This window comes from Bombina bombina, chromosome 6, assembly GCF_027579735.1.
Source record: "Bombina bombina isolate aBomBom1 chromosome 6, aBomBom1.pri, whole genome shotgun sequence".
NCBI classification, from domain to species: domain Eukaryota; kingdom Metazoa; phylum Chordata; class Amphibia; order Anura; family Bombinatoridae; genus Bombina; species Bombina bombina.
The window spans coordinates 654099923-654124922 of NC_069504.1; the positions used below are offsets into that span (position 1 = coordinate 654099923).

At 40.8% G+C, this 25000-nt stretch overlaps 1 protein-coding gene across 1 annotated transcript in view; it reads right to left on the reverse strand.

Annotated features, from left to right (window-relative positions):
- The window catches only part of LOC128664548 (protein shisa-like-1), a 121551-nt gene that overhangs the window by 88257 nt on the left and 8294 nt on the right, over window positions 1-25000 (reverse strand). The window contains exon 2 of the mRNA XM_053719366.1: window positions 261-474. Coding sequence (XP_053575341.1) covers window positions 261-474 — 214 coding nt within the window. The remainder of the gene's footprint in view (window positions 1-260; window positions 475-25000) is intronic.

Sequence of the window (25000 nt, forward strand, 5' to 3'; positions counted from 1 at the left end):
TTTTTGCCACCTTCATTGACTAGAGTTGGCAACCATGTTGTACACCCTCTTTGTGACATGATGTACCAAATCACTGACTTCCCATGATTCAATTGATTGAGTCTCTATTTCCATGACTTTACCATCACTAGGTCACATGAGTAAAATAATAATTAATATTTTGGTTGTTCACTCATTTCCTTATGTGTAGGTATGCTACTGTCTTCCCTAATGCTTATCAATCAACTACACAACAAACAAGACTCAGAATGGGAATATACCTGTGTATGTAAGTAGTAAGCACCTCTGACAGATTCACTTTCATTAGCATTTCAAATTCTTCCTGGCTGCAGCAGAATTTCAGAGAGTCATTTCCAGGACAGCAGCAATACATGTTCTCTGATGAATCACTTAGGCGGGGGCAATGAAATCCTGAGTGATACAGGTCCCCTGGGCCAGGGTAACCATCACATGTGCGCACATTAATGGAGAAAGCTGTAAGAAGTAGTGCAAATCTCATTAATATCTTTAAATGTTTACACAAATATGGTATTACAAGGCTGCAGTGCAACACAATGGAGAGAATGACTTCATACCAAGACCATGGCTAGTTACCTATTCATACAGTGTAGGAATATTATTTTCAAACTGAGTTATATTTAGCTTTGCTATGTTCAACTTCAGGGCTTATTTTGTGTGTGTATATATATATATATATATATATATATATATATATATACACATACAACCCCAATTCTAAAAAATTTGGGACAGTATGGAAAATGCAAAAACACAAACAAAAAAAGAGTAATTTTGAACATTTCACCCTGTACTATATTTAAAACACATTCACCTAGATTTAGAGTTCTGCGTTAGCCGTCAAAACCAACGTTAGGGGGTCCTAACGCTGGTTTTGGCTGCCCTCTGGTATTAAGAGTCTTGTAGGTAAGGGTCTAACGCTCACTTTCCAGCCGCGACTTTTCCATACCGCAGATCCCCTTACGTCAATTGCGTATCCTATCTTTTCAGTGGGATCTTTCTAACGCCGGTATTTAGAGTCTTGGCTGAAGTGAGCGTTAGAAATCTAACGACAAGACTCCAGCCGCAGAAAAAAGCCAGGAGTTAAGAGCTTTCTGGGCTAACGCCGGTTCATAAAGCTCTTAACTACTGTGCTCTAAAGTACACTAACACCCATAAACTACCTATGCACCCCTAAACCGAGGTCCCCCCACATCGCCGCCACTCTATAAAAATTTTTGAACCCCTAATCTGCCGACTGCACACTGCCGCAACTTACATTATCCCTATGTACCCCTAATCTACTGCCCCTAACATCGCCGACCCCTACATAATATTTATTACCCCCTAATCTGCCCCCCCCAATATCGCCGCTACCTACCTACACTTATTAACCCCTAATCTGCCGACCGGACCTCACCGCTACTATAATAAATGTATTAACCCCTAATCCGCCTCACTCCCGACTCAAAAACCCTATAATAAATAGTATTAACCCCTAATCTGCCCTCCCTAACATCGCTGACACCTAACTTCAAGTATTAACCCCTAATCTGCCGACCGGACCTCGCCGCTACTATAATAAATGTATTAACCCCTAAAGCTAAGTCTAACACTAACCCTAACACCCCCCTAAGTTAAATATAATTTAAATCTAACGAAATAAAATAAATCTTATTAAATAAATTATTCCTATTTAAAGCTAAATACTTACCTGTAAAATAAATCCTATTATAGCTACAATATAAATAATAATTACATTGTAGCTATTTTAGGATTAATATTTATTTTACAGGCAACTTTGTATTTATTTTAACCAGGTACAATAGCTATTAAATAGTTAATAACTATTAAATAGTTACCTAGTTAAAATAATTACAAAATTACCTGTAAAATAAATCCTAACCTAAGTTACAATTAAACGTAACACTACACTATCAATAAATGAATTAAATAAACTATCTACAATTATCTACAATTAAATCAACTAAACTAAATTACAAAAAACAAACACTAAATTACAAAAAACAAACAAACACTAAATTACAAAAAATAAAAAAAGATTACAAGAATTTTAAACTAATTACACCTACTCTAAGCCTCCTAAAAAAATAACAAAGCCCCCCAAAATAAAAAAATGCCCTACCCTATTCTAAAATAAACATTTTACAGCTCTTTTACCTTACCAGCCCTTAAAAGGGCCTTTTGCGGGGCATGCCCCAAAGAAAACAGCTCTTTTGCCTGTAAGAAAACATACAATACCCCCCCAACATTACAACCCACCACCCACATACCCCTAATCTAACCCAAACCCCCCTTAAAAAGGGGTCAGCGATAGCGGGGGCGGCAGATTAGCGGCAGATTAGGGGTTAATAAGTGTAAGGTTAGGGGTGTTTAGACTTGGGGTACATGTTAGGGTGTTAGGTGCAGACTTAAAAACTGTTTCCCCATAGGAAACAATGGGGCTGCGTTTCCAGCTCAAAATGCCCCATTGTTTCCTATGGGGTAATCGTGCACAAGCACGTTTTTGAAGCTGGCCGCGTCCGTAAGCAACGCTGGTATTGAGAGTTGAAGTGGCGGTAAATATGCCTGTACGCTCCCTTTTTGGAGCCTAACGCAGTCATTCAGACAACTCTAAATACCAGCGTTGTTTAAAAAGTGCGGGGGGGGGGGAAATCATGTGTAGCTAACGCACCCCTTTTGCCGCAAAACTCTAAATCTAGGCGATTATTAGCACATTATTTGATGTTTTACTTTGTGAAATTAATGTATTTTTTTAAATTATACACTAATTTGAAATCTGATGACTGCAACACACTCCAAAAATAGAAATCACCTTTTCTTTTAATAACACTTATCAAGTGTTTGGGCACTGAAGACACCAGTTTCTTAAGTTCAGCAAGCGTAATTTCCCCCCATTCATCCAGTATGCATGTCTTGAGCTGAGCAACTATACAGGGCCCTCATTGCCTTATTTTGCGCTTCATAATGCTCCACATATTCTCAATCTGAGACTGGTCGGAATAGCAGGCATGCCATGCTAGCACCCGCAATCTCTGCTTGCGCAACCATGTGCTTGTAATCCGGGCAGAATGTGGTTTGGCGTTGTCATGCTGGAAAATACAGGGATTTTACTGGAAAAGATGGCATCTGGATGGCAGCATATGTTGCTCAAAAATGTATACATAGCTTTCTGCATTAATGGTGCCCTCACAGATGTGCAAGCTACCCATGCCATAGGCACTGACAAACCCCCATACCATGACATATGCTGGCTTTTGGACCTGATGCTGATAACAGCTTGAATGGTCCTTTTCCTCTTTGGCCCAGAGAACACGACTGCTGTTTTTTCCAAAAACTATTTGAAATGTTGACTTGTCAGACCACAAAACACGATTCCACTGTGCTACTGTCCATCTCAGATGAGACCGAGCCCAGAGAAATCGGCTTCTGGACAGTATTGATGTATGGCTTCTGCTTTGCATAGTAAATCCTTAACTTGCATCTTTGGATGCAGTGGCGAATGGTGTTGACTGACAAAGGTTTACCAAAGTATTCCCAAGCCCATGTCAGGATATCGATTACAGACTCATGACGGGTTTTAAGATATTGACGTCTGGGGATCGGAGATAACGCGCATTCAGAAGTGGTTTTCAGCCTTGCCCTTTACACACCGAGATTTGACCGGATTCCTTGAATCTTTTAATTATATTGTGCCCCTATAGAAGGTGAAATGCCCAAAATCCTACCGATTTGTCTTTGGGGAATGTTGTTCTCAAAGTGTTGGATTATTCGCTGATGCATCTGTTGGCAGATTGGCGAGCCTCGAACCATCCTTGCTCTTGAAGGACTAGGCCTTTTTTGGAGGCTCCTTATATATTATGATTACACGATTGCCTTACCTGATTGACATAACCTTCTGACTTGTCACATCACTATTAGTCCTAAATTGCCCCTGTCGCAACTTTTTTGGAATGTGTTGCAGTCATCGGATTTGAAATGAGTGTATTTTAAAAAAAGTACAATAAAACATAAAATAATGTGTTAATAATGTGTTTTCAATATAGTACAGGGTGAATTGAAATTTGAAATTACTTTATTTTCCCCTTTTTTTACATTTTCCATACTGTCCCAACTTTTTCGAAATTGGGGTTGTATATACATACATTCAGGGCACCATCACCACTGCCATCTCATAACTGGTATGATACTCTAGTTGTCACAAGTGGGGGCTGCAAAATATATCAAGCATTGTAAATCATCAAGCACAATATATCAATATAGTAACAAATAATCATTTGCTATGTTACTTTAATTTGAGGAAGTGGAACATTAAAAGGTCACTGACATTATAAGACCCCAGAGAAAGAAGGTGTTATTAAAGGGACATGCAGTAAAAGTGAAATGTCTTGTTTGTCCCTTGCCCCAGAGTAGAAATTAACTAATGGGTGCTAGCTGAACACTTCTGGTGGTAGGCCAATAACAAGAGGCTTACGAGTGCGGCCACCAATAGCTAGCTAGTTCCCAGTAGGGCTTTGCTGACAAAAGAACAAATTTGATAACAGAAGTTTATTGAAACATTTCTTACAATTGCATGCTTTATCTGAGAATAAGTTAGATTTGAATGTATCTTTAATTCAACAAAGAACATTTCTATTTTTAAAAGTATGTTTCTACATTGTTAAAAAAACAATACCAATAGCCAAATGGACCGGGAGCGCCTGCCTTATGCTCCAGATACTAAAGTCATTGTAAACTCACAGGTGGTTTGTGTATAAAGCAAAGGAACACAAATTCTAGATTGAAGAAGCTTAAGGGACACTGAACCCAATTTTTTTCTTTCATGATTCAGATAGAGCTTGCAATTTTAAGCAACGTTCTAATTTACTTGTTTTATCCATTTTTCTTCGTTTTCTTGCTATCTTTATTTGAAAAAGCAGGAATGTAAGCTTACGAGCCGACCAAGTTTTGGTTCAGAACACTGGATAGCGCTTGCTGATTGGTGAATACCATTTAGCCACCAATCAGCAAAAACAACCTAGGTGCTGAACCAAAGATGGGCCGGCTCTTAAACTTACATTCCTGCTTTTTTAAAATAAAGATACCAAGAGAACAAAGAAAAATTGATAGTAGGAGTAAATTAAAAAGTTGCTTAAAATTGCATGCTCTATCTGAATTATGAAAAAAAAATGTGGGTTCAGTGTCCCTTTAGGTATGGTTTATTGCTATTTACACGCTGTATTAGTACTAAATCTACTTAATTGTTAAACATTATCAAATGCTTGACATATGTATTGTGATCGCCTGTTAGCCAAAGGGTTAATCTGCAGAAAATTGCACAACTGTAAAAACACTGTCGGCTAGATTTGGAGTTTGGCGGTAAAACGGCTGTTAACGCTCCGCGGGTTTTTTTCTGGCCGCACCATAAATTTAACTCTGGTATCGAGAGTTCAAACAAATGCTGCGTTAGGCTCCAAAAAAGGAGCGTAGAGCATTTTTACCGCAAATGCAACTCTCGATACCAGAGTTGCTTACGGACGCGGCCGGCCTCAAAAACGTGCTCGTGCACGATTCTCCCATAGGAAACAATGGGGCTGTTTGAGCTGAAAAAAAACCTAACACCTGCAAAAAAGCAGCGTTCAGCTCCTAACGCAGCCCCATTGTTTCCTATGGGGAAACACTTCCTACGTCTGCACCTAACACCCTAACATGTACCCCGAGTCTAAACACCCCTAACCTTACATTTATTAACCCCTAATCTGCCGCCCCCGCTATCGCTGACCCCTGCATTACACTTTTAACCCCTAATCTGCCGCTCCGTAAACCGCCGCCACCTACGTTATCCTTATGTACCCCTAATCTGCTGCCCTAACATCGCCGACCCCTATGTTATATTTATTAACCCCTAATCTGCCCCCCACAACGTCGCCGACACCTACCTACACTTATTAACCCCTAATCTGCCGAGCGGACCTGAGCGCTACTATAATAAAGTTATTAACCCCTAATCCGCCTCACTAACCCTATCATAAATAGTATTAACCCCTAATCTGCCCTCCCTAACATCGCCGACACCTACCTTCAATTATTAACCCCTAATCTGCCGACCGGAGCTCACCGCTATTCTAATAAATGTATTAACCCCTAAAGCTAAGTCTAACCCTAACACTAACACCCCCCTAAGTTAAATATAATTTTTATCTAACGAAATAAATTAACTCTTATTAAATAAATGATTCCTATTTAAAGCTAAATACTTACCTGTAAAATAAATCCTAATATAGCTACAATATAAATTACATTTATATTATAGCTATTTTAGGATTAATATTTATTTTACAGGTAACTTTGTATTTATTTTAACCAGGTACAATAGCTATTAAATAGTTAAGAACTATTTAATAGTTACCTAGTTAAAATAATTACAAATTTACCTGTAAAATAAATCCTAACCTAAGATATAATTAAACCTAACACTACCCTATCAATAAAATAATTAAATAAACTACCTACAATTACCTACAATTAACCTAACACTACACTATCAATAAATTAATTAAACACAATTGCTACAAATAAATACAATTAAATAAACTATCTAAAGTACAAAAAATAAAAAAGAACTAAGTTACAGAAAATAAAAAAATATTTACAAACATAAGAAAAATATTACAACAATTTTAAACTAATTACACCTACTCTAAGCCCCCTAATAAAATAACAAAGACCCCCAAAATAAAAAATTCCCTACCCTATTCTAAATTTAAAAAGTTACAAGCTCTTTTACCTTACCAGCCCTGAACAGGGCCCTTTGCGGGGCATGCCCCAAGAATTTCAGCTCTTTTGCCTGTAAAAAAAAACATACAATACCCCCCCCCCAACATTACAACCCACCACCCACATACCCCTAATCTAACCCAAACCCCCCTTAAATAAACCTAACACTAAGCCCCTGATGATCTTCCTACCTTGTCTTCACCATGCCAGGTTCACCGATCCGTCCTGGCTCCAAGATCTTCATCCAACCCAAGCAGGGGCTAGACATCCACTGAAGAAGTCCAGAAGAGGGTCCAAAGTCTTCCTCCTATCCGGCAAGAAGAGGACATCCGGACCGGCAAACATCTTCTCCAAGCGGCATCTTCTATGTTCTTCCATCCGATGACGACCGGCTCCATCTTGAAGACCTCCAGCGCGGATCCATCCTCTTCTTCCGACGACTAGACGACGAATGACGGTTCCTTTAAGGGACGTCATCCAAGATGGCGTCCCTCGAATTCCGATTGGCTGATAGGATTCTATCAGCCAATCGGAATTAAGGTAGGAATTTTCTGATTGGCTGATGGAATCAGCCAATCAGAATCAAGATCAATCCGATTGGCTGATCCAATCAGCCAATCAGATTGAGCTCGCATTCTATTGGCTGATCGGAACAGCCAATAGAATGCGAGCTCAATCTGATTGGCTGATTGGATCAGCCAATCGGATTGAACTTGATTCTGATTGGCTGATTCCATCAGCCAATCAGAAAATTCCTACCTTAATTCCGATTGGCTGATAGAATCCTATCAGCCAATCGGAATTCGAGGGACGCCATCTTGGATGACGTCCCTTAAAGGAACCGTCATTCGTCGTCTAGTCGTCGGAAGAAGAGGATGGATCCGCGCTGGAGGTCTTCAAGATGGAGCCGGTCGTCATCGGATGGAAGAACATAGAAGATGCCGCTTGGAGAAGATGTTTGCCGGTCCGGATGTCCTCTTCTTGCCGGATAGGAGGAAGACTTTGGACCCTCTTCTGGACTTCTTCAGTGGATGTCTAGCCCCTGCTTGGGTTGGATGAAGATCTTGGAGCCAGGACGGATCGGTGAACCTGGCATGGTGAAGACAAGGTAGGAAGATCATCAGGGGCTTAGTGTTAGGTTTATTTAAGGGGGGTTTGGGTTAGATTAGGGGTATGTGGGTGGTGGGTTGTAATGTTGGGGGGGGGGTATTGTATGTTTTTTTTTACAGGCAAAAGAGCTGAAATTCTTGGGGCATGCCCCGCAAAGGGCCCTGTTCAGGGCTGGTAAGGTAAAAGAGCTTGTAACTTTTTAAATTTAGAATAGGGTAGGGAATTTTTTATTTTGGGGGTCTTTGTTATTTTATTAGGGGGCTTAGAGTAGGTGTAATTAGTTTAAAATTGTTGTAATATTTTTCTTATGTTTGTAAATATTTTTTTATTTTCTGTAACTTAGTTCTTTTTTATTTTTTGTACTTTAGATAGTTTATTTAATTGTATTTATTTGTAGCAATTGTGTTTAATTAATTTATTGATAGTGTAGTGTTAGGTTAATTGTAGGTAATTGTAGGTAGTTTATTTAATTATTTTATTGATAGGGTAGTGTTAGGTTTAATTATATCTTAGGTTAGGATTTATTTTACAGGTAAATTTGTAATTATTTTAACTAGGTAACTATTAAATAGTTCTTAACTATTTAATAGCTATTGTACCTGGTTAAAATAAATACAAAGTTACCTGTAAAATAAATATTAATCCTAAAATAGCTATAATATAAATGTAATTTATATTGTAGCTATATTAGGATTTATTTTACAGGTAAGTATTTAGTTTTAAATAGGAATCATTTATTTAATAAGAGTTAATTTATTTCGTTAGATAAAAATTATATTTAACTTAGGGGGGTGTTAGTGTTAGGGTTAGACTTAGCTTTAGGGGTTAATACATTTATTAGAATAGCGGTGAGCTCCGGTCGGCAGATTAGGGGTTAATAATTGAAGGTAGGTGTCGGCGATGTTAGGGAGGGCAGATTAGGGGTTAATACTATTTATGATAGGGTTAGTGAGGCGGATTAGGGGTTAATAACTTTATTATAGTAGCGCTCAGGTCCGCTCGGCAGATTAGGGGTTAATAAGTGTAGGCAGGTGTCGGCGACGTTGTGGGGGGCAGATTAGGGGTTAATAAATATAACATAGGGGTCGGCGATGTTAGGGGCAGAAGATTAGGGGTACATAGGGATAACGTAGGTGGCGGCGATTTGCGGTCGGAAGATTAGGGGTTAATTATTTTAAGTAGCTTGCGGCGACGTTGTGTGGGGCAAGTTAGGGGTTAATAAATATAATATAGGGGTCGGCGGGGTTAGGGGCAGCAGATTAGGGGTACATAAGTATAATGTAGGTGGCGGTCGGCAGATTAGGGGTTAAAAATTTTAATCGAGTGGCGGCGATGTGGGGGGACCTCGGTTTAGGGGTACATAGGTAGTTTATGGGTGTTAGTGTAGTTTAGGGTACAGTAGTTAAGAGCTTTATAAACCGGCGTTAGCCAGAAAGCTCTTAACTCCTGCTTTTTTCAGGCGGCTGGAATCTTGTCGTTAGAGCTCTAACGCTCACTGCAGAAACGACTCTAAATACCAGCGTTAGAAAGATCCCATTGAAAAGATAGGCTACGCAAATGGCGTAGGGGGATCTGCGGTATGGAAAAGTCGCGGCTGTAAAGTGAGCGTTAGACCCTTTAATCACTGACTCCAAATACCAGCGGGCGGCCAAAACCAGCGTTAGGAGCCTCTAACGCTGGTTTTGACGGCTACCGCCGAACTCTAAATCTAGGCCTGTGTATGGGAAGTACATTTTCTAATCACTGCAATATGAAACTTATTTATAAATGGACATCCATTTATTATACGAAAATATTCTCAGAAATAAACAGCCAAATAAGTTTACACGGCACAAAGAAAAATGATTATGAACCGGATCCCCATCTAAACAAGCTTTTATTTGATTAGCAAAATTGCCCTGTCTGTTTACCAAAGAAAGATGTTAATTAAATTAGTTTGTTTTTGAGCACACATAATATATCTACCAAAATATGAAGCTTCAAATTATTCAATGGTGCGTCATACACTAAGCTCTACAGAAGAATAAAACCGGGCTGCTAATAATTACACAATTTGATTATTATAAGTATTATTATTAACAAAAGTAATTATAATGTAATACTGTTAATTACCAAATTAACTGAAATTTTATGTTCCATTGCAAATTTTCATAATGATTATTACTGACAAATTGTTGATGTGTATAAGTACAAATCTAATTTTATGCAATGCTTGTGTTTTCAGGTTGCTTTATGTTCAAACTAATATACATTTTCTGCCTACTATTTTATCTAATTAATGTTTTGGCGTATTTTATTTATATTTCATCATATTATATATTACTGGTGTTCTTAAATGAGAATATATTGAGCCAGATTACGAGTGGAACGCTATTTAGCGCTTTCACTCACGCTCTAACTGTGCAAAAAGCAGAAGTTAGACTACCGCAAGAGTGATAACCTATTCTCCCATAGAAGTCAATGGAGAAAAAACCCTAAAATCTAACACCCTACTCGCGTGCAAACCCGATTGTATATTCTCATGTGCGCCAACCCAACATGAAAATATCAATATTTCAAAATCCAATCTTCCTCACATTGAAGAACATGTTAAATATGGAAATATTTATTCTGAATAAATAGATCTTATGGTACTTTGGTACAATATGGGGCCGATTTATCAAGCTCTGTATGGAGCATGATGCCCCTGTTTCTGTGTGAGCCCTCAGGCTTGCCGGAAACAGAAGTTATGAAGCAGCGGTCTAAAGACTTGCCTTTCTCTCACCAATGTCAGCGTCTCAACTTCTCCTTGTGCGGCACTCACAGGCGCTTTGGATGACGTCAGCGTTGGGGGACGAGTTAATTGTGGTGGCCGGGTGGTACAACGGTACTCTGCAGGAAGGTACAGGATCCTGTTCCTTCCTGCATGCTCAACTCCTCCCCAATGCTGACGTCATCCGAAACGCTTGTGAGTGCCGCACAAGACGAAGCTGAGACGCTGACATTGGTGAAAAGAAGGCAAGCCGATCGTAGATCACAGACCGTCAGGATACTGAGCCCCTTTACGCCGCAGCACTCACACCAGCATCACAGAGGATAGGCCCCCAGAGTGTGGTAAGCAGGTACCTAGAAGTACTGGCTTTGATTTATGGGGAGAGAGTGTTAGAGTGGCAGCATGACACTTTCTGAGTATTATAAGTGTGGACATTGATGAAACTGAACCCCTCTTTCATTTTTCACTATAACATAATTGATATCCTCTGGAGGTATCCAACAGTGGTTTACAGTTCTTTTGGGGTACAGTATCTCTGCATTATGAAGACTTCATTACAAGAAAATCCTACTAAGTCAAACAGAGACTTTTTTTTCTTTAATGCCTGCTACAGCAAGAGGCAATGACATGTCTGAATATGAACAGATTTTTTCTGATGATAAAGAGATTTTATTCTTGAGCACCATTTGAATCCATGGAATCCCTACTTCTTAAGGAATGTAAAACACAGTGGGATGTTTGGGATTTTGATAAATATATGGAAGAAGGAATGATAAAAAAAACTCAGTTTATATTTGGAACCGTAAACAGCAACAACAGGGGAATTTAGGCGTAATCAATTCTCCAGTAACCAGAGAAGAGGCAATCGCAGACGCAGAGGCAATAAATCATCTGAGAGTGAAACAGAATGCTCTTCTGATGAATGGAATAAGTCCTCTGCTTCTGCCTCTGCACCTTCCACTTCAGGGATATTGAAAAACAAGGTTTTTCCTTCTGAAGAGCTAGTAGTCAGACCCAAAGAGATTATTAGAGCTGAACAGGGGACACATTATCAAATACAACAGGCCCCCCTCCCCACACATACAACTAATATTCCACGTTCTGACATTGAACAGGTTTCTCTTACAAGGTGTATCCAGTCCACGGATTCATCCTTACTTGTGGGATATTCTCATTCCCTACAGGAAGTGGCGCAGAGAGTGCACACAACAAAGCTGTCCATATAGCTCCCCCTCAGGCTCCGCCCCCCCCAGTCATTCTCTTTGCCGCTCTAAAAAGTAGCATCTCCACGGGAGGGTAAAGTGAATGTGGTGCTAGATTTGTAGTTTTTATATCTTCAATCAAAAGTTTGTTATTTTGAAATAGTGCCGGTTTGTACTATTTACTCTCTAGCAGAAAGTGATGAAGAATTCTGCTGAGAGGAAAATGATTTTAGCATGTTGTAACTAAAATCCACTGCTGTTCCCATGCAGGACTGAGGAGTACCAAGAAAACTTCAGTTGGGGGGAACAGTTTGCAGGCTTAACTGCTACAAGGTATGTTCAGTCATCTTTTTCTAGTCAAGACTTAGTAATGCTAGAAGACTGACAAGAATCCCCATGTGGGGAAGGTAAGCCATATTCTGAGACTCAGTATAGAAGGAAGGCTTATTTAACAGTGCTAAATGACTGGTGGACACTGTTAAAGGGCAATCGATTATTTTTTAGTAAAATATAATCACTATACATGTTTTTATCACCTTTGGAGTGTTATTTGGGATTTTCTTCCACATGGCAGAATTTTAGACACCTATTTAGGGTTTTGAAGGCCCCACAACTCCGGAGTGGAGAGGGAGGGGGCCTAAATTTCGCGCCTCAGTTGCGCACTTCATATTGCAGACAGCTTCATGCAGCTTCACGTGGAGGGTCCTAAAACTTCTTGAGGACTTCATAGAGGCTTATTTTTCATCAAACTAATCCCCAGGGGCAAGGTAGGTATTTTTCAGTCTTTGAGTGCTGTCTAAGTCTGTTTAACATGTCTGAGCCTACAGATAGACGTTGCTCTATGTGTTTAGTAGCCATGGTGGAACCCCCTTTACATTTGTGTTTTAAGTGTGCTAATGTATCTATGCATTTTAAGGATAACGCTGTTTCACTTAAAAATGTAGCCCAAGATGATTCTTTAACAGAAGATAATGAGGATAGTCCACCTTCCTCTCCCCATGTGTCGACACCAGTCACGCCTACACAAGCGATGCCTAGTACCTCTAGCGCATTGGTCCCTATTACATTACAACAATTAGCAGCAGTCATGGATAATTCCCTTGCGGCATTTTTATCCAAACTGCCAGTTTTTCCTAAAAAGCGTGATAGCTTGGTTTTAAGAACAGAGTATGAGCAATCAGAAGCTTTGGAAGTTTTATCTGTTGTACCCTCACAACACTCTGAAATGACGGTGAGGGATGTGCTGTCTGAGGGAGAAATATCTGATACAGGAAAGATTTCTCAGAGGGCAGAATCAGATTCCTTAGCATTTAAATTTAAGCTGGAACACCTCCGCGTACTGCTTAAGGAGTTATTAGCTATGCTGGATGATTGCGACCCCATGGTGGTCCCAGAGAAATTGTGTAAAATGGACAAATTCCTAGAAGTCCCTGTATACACTGATGCGTTTCCGATCCCGAAGAGGGTGGCGGATATTGTGGACAGGGAGTGGGAGAGACCAGGTGTACCCTTTGTTCCCCCCCCTATCTTTAAGAAAATGTTCCCTGTAACTGATCCCAGGCGGGAGGCATGGCAGACGATCCCTAAGGTAGAGGGGGCAATTTCAACACTTGCCAAGCGCACAACTATACCAATTGAAGACAGTTGTGCTTTCAAAGATCCTATGGATAAAAAATTGGAAGGTTTACTAAAGAAAATATTAGGTTCAACAAGGTTTCCTTCTCCAACCTATTGCCTGCATTATTCCTGTGACTACTGCAGCGGCTTTCTGGTTTGAGGCACTGGAGGAGTCGCTCCAGACAGAGACCTCATATGACGAAATTATGGATAGAATTAAAGCTCTAAAGCTGGCTAATTCTTTTATAACAGATGCCGCTTTGCAATTAGCTAAGTTAGCGGCGAAAAATTCTGGTTTTGCCATCATGGCGCGCAGATCGCTCTGGCTGAAATCATGGTCGGCTGATGTGTCATCTAAAACTAAGTTACTGAATATCCCTTTCAAGGGAAAGACCCTTTTCGGGCCAGAGTTGAAAGAGATTATTTCGGATATCACTGGGGGAAAGGGCCATGCCCTCCCGCAAGATAGACCTTTTAAGGCTAAAAACAAGGCTAATTTTCATTCCTTTTGCAACTTCAAGAGCGGTCCTGCTTCAACCTCTGCAACCGCAAAGAAGGAGGGTAACACTTCACAGCCCAAGACAACCTGGAAGCCTTTGCAGGGCTGGAACATGGGTAAATAGGCCAAGAAGCCTGCAGCTGCTACTAAGACAGAAAAAAGGGATAGCCCCCGATCCGGGACCGGATCTGGTAGGGGGCAGACTCTCTCTCTTTGCTCAAGCTTGGGCAAGAGATGTTCCCGATCCCTGGGCATTAGAGATAGTTGCTCAGGGATATCTTCTAGAATTCAAGGACCTTCCTCCAAGGGGAAGGTTCCACATTTCTCGTCTGTCTACAGACCAGACAAAGAAAGAGGCGTTCTTACGCTGTGTAGAAGATCTAATCAAGATGGGAGTGATATGTCCAGTTCCAATTACAGAACAAGGACTGGGTTTTTTTTTTGTTTTTTTTTTTAAACAAGCTTTATTGAAAACAAAAATTGTGCATACAGTAAAAGACATATCATTACACACATCCTTTGCTTGCGTTTTAACAATTGTGTTCTACTATATATTATTTAAGGATATATCTGAGTATAATCTGTAACTCCATGCATGCATAGTATTTTAAATATCTTTGCTTACCAAGCCTGCTATATTTTTTTTCCTTTTTTTTTTTTATACTCTCCTCCTTTCACAGTTTCCTAACTTATCTACCTAAAATAACTACAAAAAAAAAAAAAGGGGGGGGGGAGGGTTCATGTGTGTTGGAGGGATAGGGGAGGGAAGGGGAAGGAAGGTTGGGAAGTGTGTTTTGAATTTGCTAGATCTATTTTGCTCAGAGACCAGTGCCTCTCCACGTGGCCAGCATCATTTCGTGTATCTCTATTTGTTTGACTTTAAAGTAGTGGAATCTCTCTAATATGAGTAGCTCATCTACTGTGTGACTCCACTCCTCAAGTGACGGGACAATTCCCGACTTCCATTTCCTCGGTATTAATTTTTTAGCTCCTGTGAGCATTATAAGCATCAGAGCTCGCGTATGTTGTGTTTTTACTTCTGGTAAATGAAACAGAAGGGTCGCCTCAGGCGTGTTTGGTATGGTTATTTGCAATCTGTCTGACATAATGTTAAGCACTCTGTCCCAGTAGTCTTTTATTTTTGGGCACTCCCACCAGATGTGCAAGAGTGTACCATGTTCTCCACTGTCTCTCCAGCACATGGGGCTGGCTGTCTGGTAACATCTGTGTAGTCTTGTTGGTGTTAAGTACCATCTATTAGTGAGTTTTAAATGAATTTCCTGAACATTAGCGGAGATGGATGAGCGCTTAGTTAATTTAAAAGACTTAAGCCATGTGTCCTCGTCAATGTCTCTGCCTAGGTCCCTTTCCCATGCCCTTGTGTATGAGGGGAGAGCTGAGCCAGGGGGTGCTGATAGAAGTTTATATATCAATGAGATCAATCTCCATATTGGTTTGTTTGTCGTGCATAGTGTTTCAAATGTAGTCAGGGCTCTCATGAAGTTCTCTTTATTCTTGTGGTGTGTTAAGAAATGTTGGAGTTGGTTGTATCTCAGCCAAGAGTGAAAAATTGTACCATATTTTTCTATCATATCTTGTTGGGGTAGTAGTTTCCCGCCCGCCATTGCAAAATGTAAGGAGCCTTCACGAAGGCTGTAGGGCTTACTCATTTGTGTTCCCAGTTGACAGTATGGGAGATCTGGGTTTTCGATAATAGGTATGAGCGGTGAATGTTTTGATGAGATATATGTGCTAGTGTTGACTGTCTTGTCCCATATTCTTAGAGTTTCTGCTATGATAGTATAATTATTGGTGATTTTCGGGCGATTTGTTGGCAGTGTGAATGCTAGGACACTTACATTATTGAGACCAAGGAGCTGGCCATCAAGTTTCACCCATGCTTTGTGGTTGTAATTATGGGCCCATTCCACAACTCTTTGTAGGAAAATGGCCTGTCTGTAGGATGCCAGTTCTGGGAAGCCTAAACCTCCTTTATCTCTAGTCATGTAAAGTGTTTTTCTTGGAACTCTGGGTTTTATATTATTCCATATGAATTGTTCAAGTATTTTTTGTAGCTGTGGGAGGAAGTTTTTAGGGATGGAGATTGGGAGTGTTTGTAGTATATATAATATACGTGGCAGGATGTTCATTTTTATGACTCCAATTTTACCTAGCCACGAAGGACTGGGTTTTTACTCAAACCTGTTTGTGGTTCCCAAAAAGGAAGGAACTTTCAGACCAATCCTGGATCTAAAAATTCTAAACAAATTCCTCAGAGTTCCAACCTTCAAGATGGAGACCATTCGGACAATCTTACCGATGATCCAGGAAGGTCAATATATGACTACCATGGATCTAAAGGATGCGTACCTTCATATTCCTATCCACAAAGATCCCCATCAGTTCCTATGGTTCGCTTTTCTGGACAAGCATTACCAGTTCGTGGCCCTTCCCTTCAGGCTGGCCACCGCTCCAAGAATTTTCACAAAAGTGCTAGGGTCCCTTCTAGCGGTACTAAGACCGCGGGGCATTGCAGTAGCACCCTATCTGGACGACATCTTGATTCAGGCATCGTCTTTTCCCAGAGCCAAGGCTCATACGGATATTGTTCTGGCCTTTCTAAGGTCTCACGGGTGGAAGGTGAACACCGAAAAAAGTTCTCTGTCCCCACTCACAAGGGTTCCCTTCCTTGGAACATTAAAAGACTCGGTAGAAATGAGAATATTTCTGACGGAGGTCAGAAAGTTAAAGCTTCTAAGCACTTGCCGAGCTCTTCATTCCATTCCTCGGCCATCTGTAGCTCAGTGCATGGAGGTAATCGAATTAATGGTAGCAGCAATGGACGTAGTCCCATTTGCTCGAATTAATCTCAGACCACTGCAATTGTGCATGCTCAAACAGTGGAATGGGGATTATGCAGATTTGTCTCCTCAAATCCAACTGGACCAGGAAATCAGATATTCTCTTCTCTGGTGGTTGTCTCAGGATCACCTGTCTCAGGGAATGTGCTTCCGCAGACCGGAGTGGATCATCGTAATGACCGACGCCAGTCTGTTAGGCTGGGGCGCGGTCTGGGGCTCCCTGAAAGCTCAGGGCCTATGGTCTCGGGAAGAGTCTCTTCTCCCGATAAACATTTTGGAGCTGAGAGCGATATTCAATACGCTCCAGTCTTGGCCTCAGCTAGTGGCGGCCAAGTTCATCAGATTTCAGTCGGACAACATCACGACTGTAGCATACATCAATCATCAGGGAGGAACAAAGAGTTCCTTAGCGATGAAGGAAGTAACCAAGATAATCAGGTGGGCGGAGGATCACTCCTGCCACCTATCTGCGATTCACATCCCAGGAGTAGACAACTGGGAAGCGGATTTCCTAAGTCGTCAGACTTTTCACCCGGGGGAGTGGGAACTTCACCCAGAGGTATTTGCTCAGCTGACTCAGCTTTGGGGCATTCCAGAAATGGATCTGATGGCGTCCCGTCAGAACACCAAACTTCCTCTTTACGGATCCAGGTCCAGGGACCCCAAGGCGGCTTTGATAGATGCTCTAGTAGCGCCTTGGTCCTTCAATCTGGCCTATGTCTTTCCACCGTTTCCCCTTCTCCGTCGGCTGATAGCCAGAATCAAACAGGAGAAGGCCTCGGTAATTCTGATAGTGCCTGCGTGGCCACGCAGGACTTGGTATGCAGACCTAGTGGACATGTCATCTGTCCCACCATGGACACTGCCAATGAGGCAGGACCTTCTAATACAGGGTCCATTCTTGCATCCACATCTAGTTTCTCTGCAGCTGACTGCTTGGAGATTGAACACTTAATTCTATCCAAGCGTGGGTTCTCTGAATCAGTCATAGATACTCTGATCGAAGCTAGAAAAACTGTCACCAGGAAAATTTACCATAAGATATGGCGGAAATATCTTTGTTGGTGTAAATCCAAGGGTTACTCGTGGAGTAAGATTAGGATTCCAAGGATATTGTCTTTTCTCCAAGAGGGATTGGAGAAAGGGTTATCAGCTAGTACCTTAAAGGGACAGATATCTGCTCTGTCTATCTTGTTACACAAGCGTCTGGCAGAAGTACCAGACGTTCAAGCGTTTGCACAGGCTTTAGTCAGAATCAAGCCTGTCTATAAACCTGTGGCTCCTCCATGGAGTCTAAATTTAGTTCTTTCAGTTCTTCAAGGGGTTCCGTTTGAACCTTTACATTCCATAGATATTAAATTATTATCTTGGAAAGTTTTGTTTTTGGTAGCTATATCTTCTGCTTGAAGAGTTTCAGAATTATCTGCTTTGCAGTGTAATTCACCCTATCTGGTGTTCCATGCAGATAAGGTAGTTTTGCGTACCAAACCTGGTTTTCTTCCTAAAGTGGTTTCTAATAAGAACATTAACCAGGAAATCATTGTTCCTTCTCTGTGTCCTAATCCATCCTCAAGGAAGGAACGACTATTACACAATCTTGATGTGGTTCGTGCTTTAAAATTCTACTTACAAGCAACTAAAGATTTCAGACAAACATCATCCTTGTTTGTTGTCTATTCTGGTAAGAGGAGAGGTCAGAAAGCAACTGCTACCTCTCTTTCCTTCTGGCTGAAAAGCATCATCCGATTGGCTTATGAGACTGCTGGACAGCAGCCTCCTGAACGAATTACAGCTCATTCCACCAGAGCTGTGACTTCCACATGGGCTTTCAAGAATGAGGCTTCTGTTGAACAGATTTGTAAGGCAGCGACTTGGTCTTCACTGCATACTTTTGCCAAATTTTACAAATTCGATATTTTTGCTTCTTCGGAGGCTATTTTTGGGAGAAAGATTTTGCAAGCAGTGGTACCTTCCGTTTAGGTTACCTGTCTTGTTCCCTCCCTTCATCCGTGTCCTAAAGCTTTGGTATTGGTATCCCACAAGTAAGGATGAATCCGTAGACTGGATACACCTTGTAAGAGAAAACAGAATTTATGCTTACCTGATAAATTACTTTCTCTTACGGTGTATCCAGTCCACGTCCCGCCCTGGCAATTAAGCCAGGTTAAAATGTATTGTTTAAACTACAGTCACCACTGCACCCTATGGTTTCTCCTTTTTCTCCTAACCGTCGGTCAAATGACTGGGGGGGCGGAGCCTGAGGGGGAGCTATATGGACAGCTTTGCTGTGTGCTCTCTTTGCCACTTCCTGTAGGGAATGAGAATATCCCACAAGTAAGGATGAATCCGTGGACTGGATACACCGTAAGAGAAAGTAATTTATCAGGTAAGCATAAATTCTGTTTTTTCCACAGGCCCAAGATCAGGTGGACAGTGGGAGACAAACACAGAATGCCCAGTGGAGGTATCAGCTCAGAGGGAGTTGTCCACAGACAAAATACAAATAATAAATAATGTTCTTAACCTTTCTTCCGAAAGGCTTACAGTAGAGCAGTATGTCATTCTTGCACTTGGTCTAGGCTTTTCTCCCACTACCAACCACTCCTAGATGTTAATAGTTTAATCAGAAATTTGACTTTGCAAAAACATTTTGGGGGGATGACACCACTTTTGAATTTTCAGACACACAACATAATTTCCAAAGTTTTGACGAGATGTGTGATGTGGTTTCATTACAGATTCTTGCGAATTAATCCAGGACCACTTTGGGAACAGTGAAGAGGGGCCAGTCTCTGAAAAGTAAGTCCAGATTTTATCCAATCCACAGCAGAGGCAGTGTGTTAGAGACTTTTCAGCACGGAATAGAAACTGATCTAGTGAAGATAGAGAATAGTGCAAATGGAACCAGACAAAATCTCACTATTAAACAAAAAAAAGGGCTCTGGTTGAACTTCAAAATAATCATAATTTAGTGATATGCACCGCCGACAAGGGCGCTGCGGTTGTTGTAATGAACAAAGTTGATTACATGACTGAAGCACAACGCCAATTACACAACACTAATGACACTAAGGAAGATTTCTATCGGCAGAGATAAGGTACGGCCATGAGGGCGAAGTTTGCCCCATCTTACGCCAACCTGTATTTAGGTTGGTGGGAGCTAGACCGCATCTTTGGAGATAGGAACCATTTTAAGAATAACATCAAGCTGTACAAAAGGTACAGTGATGATCTCCTGTTCGTTTCGACAGGAGATCACAATGATATACAGAATTTTCTAAATTATCTGAATTGTAATGATATGAATTTACGTTTCACATTTGAAATTAATCCAATTGAAATTAACTTCTTGGATTTGACCCTTAAAGGAGAAAAGGGAGAAAAAGTATCAACCAATGTGTATCGCAAGTTCATAACAGGGAATACCCTTTTGCATGGCAGCAGTTGTCATCCTAAACAGATCAGATTTGCAGTTGCAAAGGGACAATTTACAATAATACAAAAAAAAAATTGCTCCAGTCCCTCTGATTTTGAAAGAGAAGCAAATGAACAAATTAACGGCTAGATTTGGAGTTTGGCGTTAGCCGTGAAAACCAGCGTTAGAGGCTCCTAACGCTGGTTTTAGGCTAACTCCGGTATTTGGAGTCACTCAAAAAAGGGTCTAACGCTCACTTTTCAGCCGCGACTTTTCCATACCGCAGATCCCCTTATGTCAATTGCGTATCCTATCTTTTCAATGGGATCTTTCTAACTCCGGTATTTAGAGTCGTGTCTGAAGTGAGCGTTAGAAATCTAACAACAAAACTCCAGCCGCAGAAAAAAGTAAGTAGTTAAGAGCTTTTTGGGCTAACGCCGGTTCATAAAGCTCTTAACTACTGTACTCTAAAGTACACTAACACCCATAAACTACCTATGTACCCCTAAACTGAGGCCCCCCACATCGCCGCCACTCGATTAAATTTTTTTAACCCCTAATCTGCCGACCGCCACCTACGTTATACTTATGTACCCCTAATCTGCTGCCCCTAACACCGCCGACCCCTGTATTATATTTATTAACCCCTAATCTGCCCCCCCACAACATTGCCGCCAGCTACCTACAATAATTAACCCCTAATCTGCCGACCGCAAAGCGCCGCCACCTACATTATAGCTATGTACCCCTAATCTGCTGCCCCTAACACCGCCGACCCCTATATTATATTTATTAACCCCTAATCTGCCCCCCTCAACGTCGCCTCCACCTGCCTACACTTATTAACCCCTAATCTGCCGAGCGGACTGCACCGCTACTATAATAAAGTTATTAACCCCTAATCCGCCTCACTAACCCTATAATAAATAGTATTAACCCCTAATCTGCCCTCCCTAACATCGCCGACACCTAACTTCAATTATTAACCCCTAATCTGCCGACCGGAGCTCACCGCTATTCTAATAAATGTATTAACCCCTAAAGCAAAGTCTAACCCTAACACTAACACCCCCCTAAATTAAATATAATTTTAATCTAACAAAATAAATGAACTCTTATTAAATAAATTATTCCTATTTAAAGCTAAATACTTACCTGTAAAATAAATCCTAATATAGCTACAATATAAATTATAATTACATTGTAGCTATTTTAGGATTAAAATTTATTTTACAGGCAACTTTGTAATTATTTTAACCAGGTACAATAGCTATTAAATAGTTAAGAACTATTTAATAGCTACCTAGTTAAAATAATTACAAAATTACCTGTAAAATAAATCCTAACCTAAGTTACAATTAAACCTAACACTATACTATCATTAAATTAATTAAATAAAATACCTATAATTACCTACAATTAAACCTAACACTACACTATCAATACATTAATTAAATACAATATCTACAAATAACTACAATGAAATAAACTAACTAAAGTACAAAAAATAAAAAAGAACTAAGTTACAAAAAATAAAAAATATTTACAAACATAAGAAAAATATTAACAATTTTAAACTAATTACACCTACTCTAAGCCCCCTAATAAAATAACAAAGACCCCCAAAATAAAAAATGCCCTACCCTATTCTAAATTACTAAAGTTAAAAGCTCTTTTACCTTACCAGCCCTGAACAGGGCCCTTTGCGGGGCATGCCCCAAGACGTTCAGCTCTTTTGCCTGTAAAAAAAAACATACAATACCCCCCCCAACATTACAACCCACCACCCACATACCCCTAATCTAACCCAAACCCCCCTTAAATAAACCTAACACTAAGCCCCTGAAGATCATCCTACCTTGTCTTCACCTCACCAGGTATCACCGATCCGTCCTGGCTCCAAAATCTTCATCCAACCCAAGCCGGGGCTGGCGATCCATCATCTGGTGGCTGAAGAGGTCCAGAAGAGGCTCTAAAGTCTTCATCCTATCCGGGAAGAGGAATTAAGGTAGGAATATTCTGATTGGCTGATGGAATCAGCCAATCAGAATCAAGTTCAATCCGATTGGCTGATCCAATCAGCCAATCAGATTGAGCTCGCATTCTATTGGCTGATCGGAACAGCCAATAGAATGCGAGCTCAATCTGATTGGCTGATTGGATCAGCCAATCGGATTGAACTTGATTCTGATTGGCTGATTCCATCAGCCAATCAGAATATTCCTACCTTAATTCCGATTGGCTGATAGAATCCTATCAGCCAATAGGAATTCGAGAGACGCCATCTTGGATGACGTCCCTTAAAGGAACCGTCATTCTTCAGTTGAACGTCGCCGGAAAAAGATGGGTCCGCGGTGGAGGTCTTCAGGATGGAGCCGGTCGTCATCGGATGAAGATAGAAGATGCCGCTTGGATCAAGATGGTTGCCGGTCCGGATCGCCTCTTCTTCCCGGTTAGGATGAAGACTTTGGAGCCTCTTCTGGACCTCTTCAGCCACCGGATGATGGATCGCCAGCCCCCACTTGGGTTGGATGAAGATTTTGGAGCCAGGATGGATCGGTGATACCTGGTGAGGTGAAGACAAGGTAGGATGATCTTCAGGGGCTTAGTGTTAGGTTTATTTAAGGGGGGTTTGGGTTAGATTAGGGGTATGTGGGTGGTGGGTTGTAATGTTGGGGGGGGGGTATTGTATGTTTTTTTTTACAGGCAAAAGAGCTGAACTTCTTGGGGCATGCCCCGCAAAGTGTTAGGTTTAATTGTAGGTAATTGTAGGTATTTTATTTAATTAATTTAATGATAGTATAGTGTTAGGTTTAATTCTAACTTAGGTTAGGATTTATTTTACAGGTAATTTTGTAATTATTTTAACTAGGTAACTATTAAATAGTTCTTAACTATTTAATAGCTATTGTACATGGTTAAAATAATTACAAAGTTGCCTGTAAAATAAATATTAATCCTAAAATAGCTACAATGTAATTATAATTTATATTGTAGCTATATTAGGATTTATTTTACAGGTAAGTATTTAGCTTTAAATAGGAATAATTTATTTAATAAGAGATAATTAATTTCGTTAGATGTAAATTATATTTAACTTAGGGGAGTGTTAGTGTTAGGGTTAGACTTAGCTTTAGGGGTTAATACATTTATTAGAATAGCGGTGAGCTCCGGTCGGCAGATTAGGGGTTAATGTTTGAAGTTAGGTGTCGGCGATGTTAGGGAGGGCAGATTAGGGGTTAATACTATTTATGATAGGGTTAGTGAGGCGGATTAGGGGTTAATAACTTTATTATAGTAGCGCTCAGGTCCGCTCGGCAGATTAGGGGTTAATAAGTGTAGGCAGGTGGAGGTGACGTTGTGGGGGGCAGATTAGGGGTTAATAAATATAATATAGGGGTCGGCGATGTTAGGGCAGCAGATTAGGGGTACATAGGGATAATGTAAGTAGCGGCGGTTTACGGAGCGGCAGATTAGGGGTTAATAAGTGTAAGGTTAGGGGTGTTTAGACTCGGGGTACATGTTAGAGTGTTAGGTGCAGACGTAGGAAGTGTTTCCGCATAGCAAACAATGGGGCTGCGCTAGGAGCTGAACGCAGCTTTTTTGCAGGTGTTAGGTTTTTTTTCAGCTCAAACAGCCCCATTGTTTCCTATGGGGGAATCGTGCACAAGCACGTTTTTGAGGCTGGCCGCTTGCGTAAGCAACTCTGGTATCGAGAGTTGAAGCTGCGTTAAATATGCTCTACGCTCCTTTTTTGGAGCCTAACGCAGCCTTTATGTGGACTCTCAATACCAGAGTTATTTTTATGGTGCGGCCAGAAAAAAGCCGGCGTTAGCTTTTCGGGTCGTTACCGACAAAACTCCAAATCTAGCCGTAAGAAACTTAGTGAGAGGAAGTATCCCAAAATTACATAATGAGAGCCAGGAAAGCAGTTGAGTCTACCTCCAGAGATACTCTTTTGGGAGAGAAATACAGAGCCAAATGCACAGACACTTTTAAAGGGATCCACTTTGTTACTGAGTTTAGCACACAGTACCAGCAGGTTTGCAGGATAGTTAAAAAACACTTCTCTCTCTTGGCAGCGGACGATCGCCTAGTGAATGCTGTGGACAGGGGTATTAGGTGTTCTTATAGAAAGAGCAGAACTTTGGGATGCATTTTGGCACCCACTCATTTGAGACAGACACAAAACACCAATAGCTCCTGTGTACAAATGTGGCAGTAGAAGATGCAAGCCTGCTGAATATGTACATCTCACTAAAAGTTTTGTTTCAACTGCTAATGGTAAGAGCTTTGACATTCAGTCATGCCTCAAGTGCACCACGAGCTATGTAATCTACTTGATCACCTGTTCTCTATGCAATTTGCAGTATGTGGGTCTCACTTCTAGGGACATGAGATCCAGAATAAGAGAGCAGTTGTCCACAATCAATATAGCCAAAGCATCTACACCACTGGTCCAACACTTCACTAAAACACACAATGGGAACCTAAACACATTCAGATGGTGCGTCATCGAGCCATCGTTGCCAAATAAAGGTGGCAATCTGGACCAGCTTCTAGCTAAAAGGGAAATCTACTGCATTTTTAAGTTAGACACCCGAGTACCCCGTGGACTCAATTCAAGATATGACATGATAAACTATTGGTAGTAATACAGTCCCGGAGTTCCTGGATACTCTGGTGTCACTTTGTTTCAAACATCCATGTGAAGTATCTTCCCTCTATTGCTAAGGCATTTTGTTTTGTTTTGTTTGGTTTCATTATTAA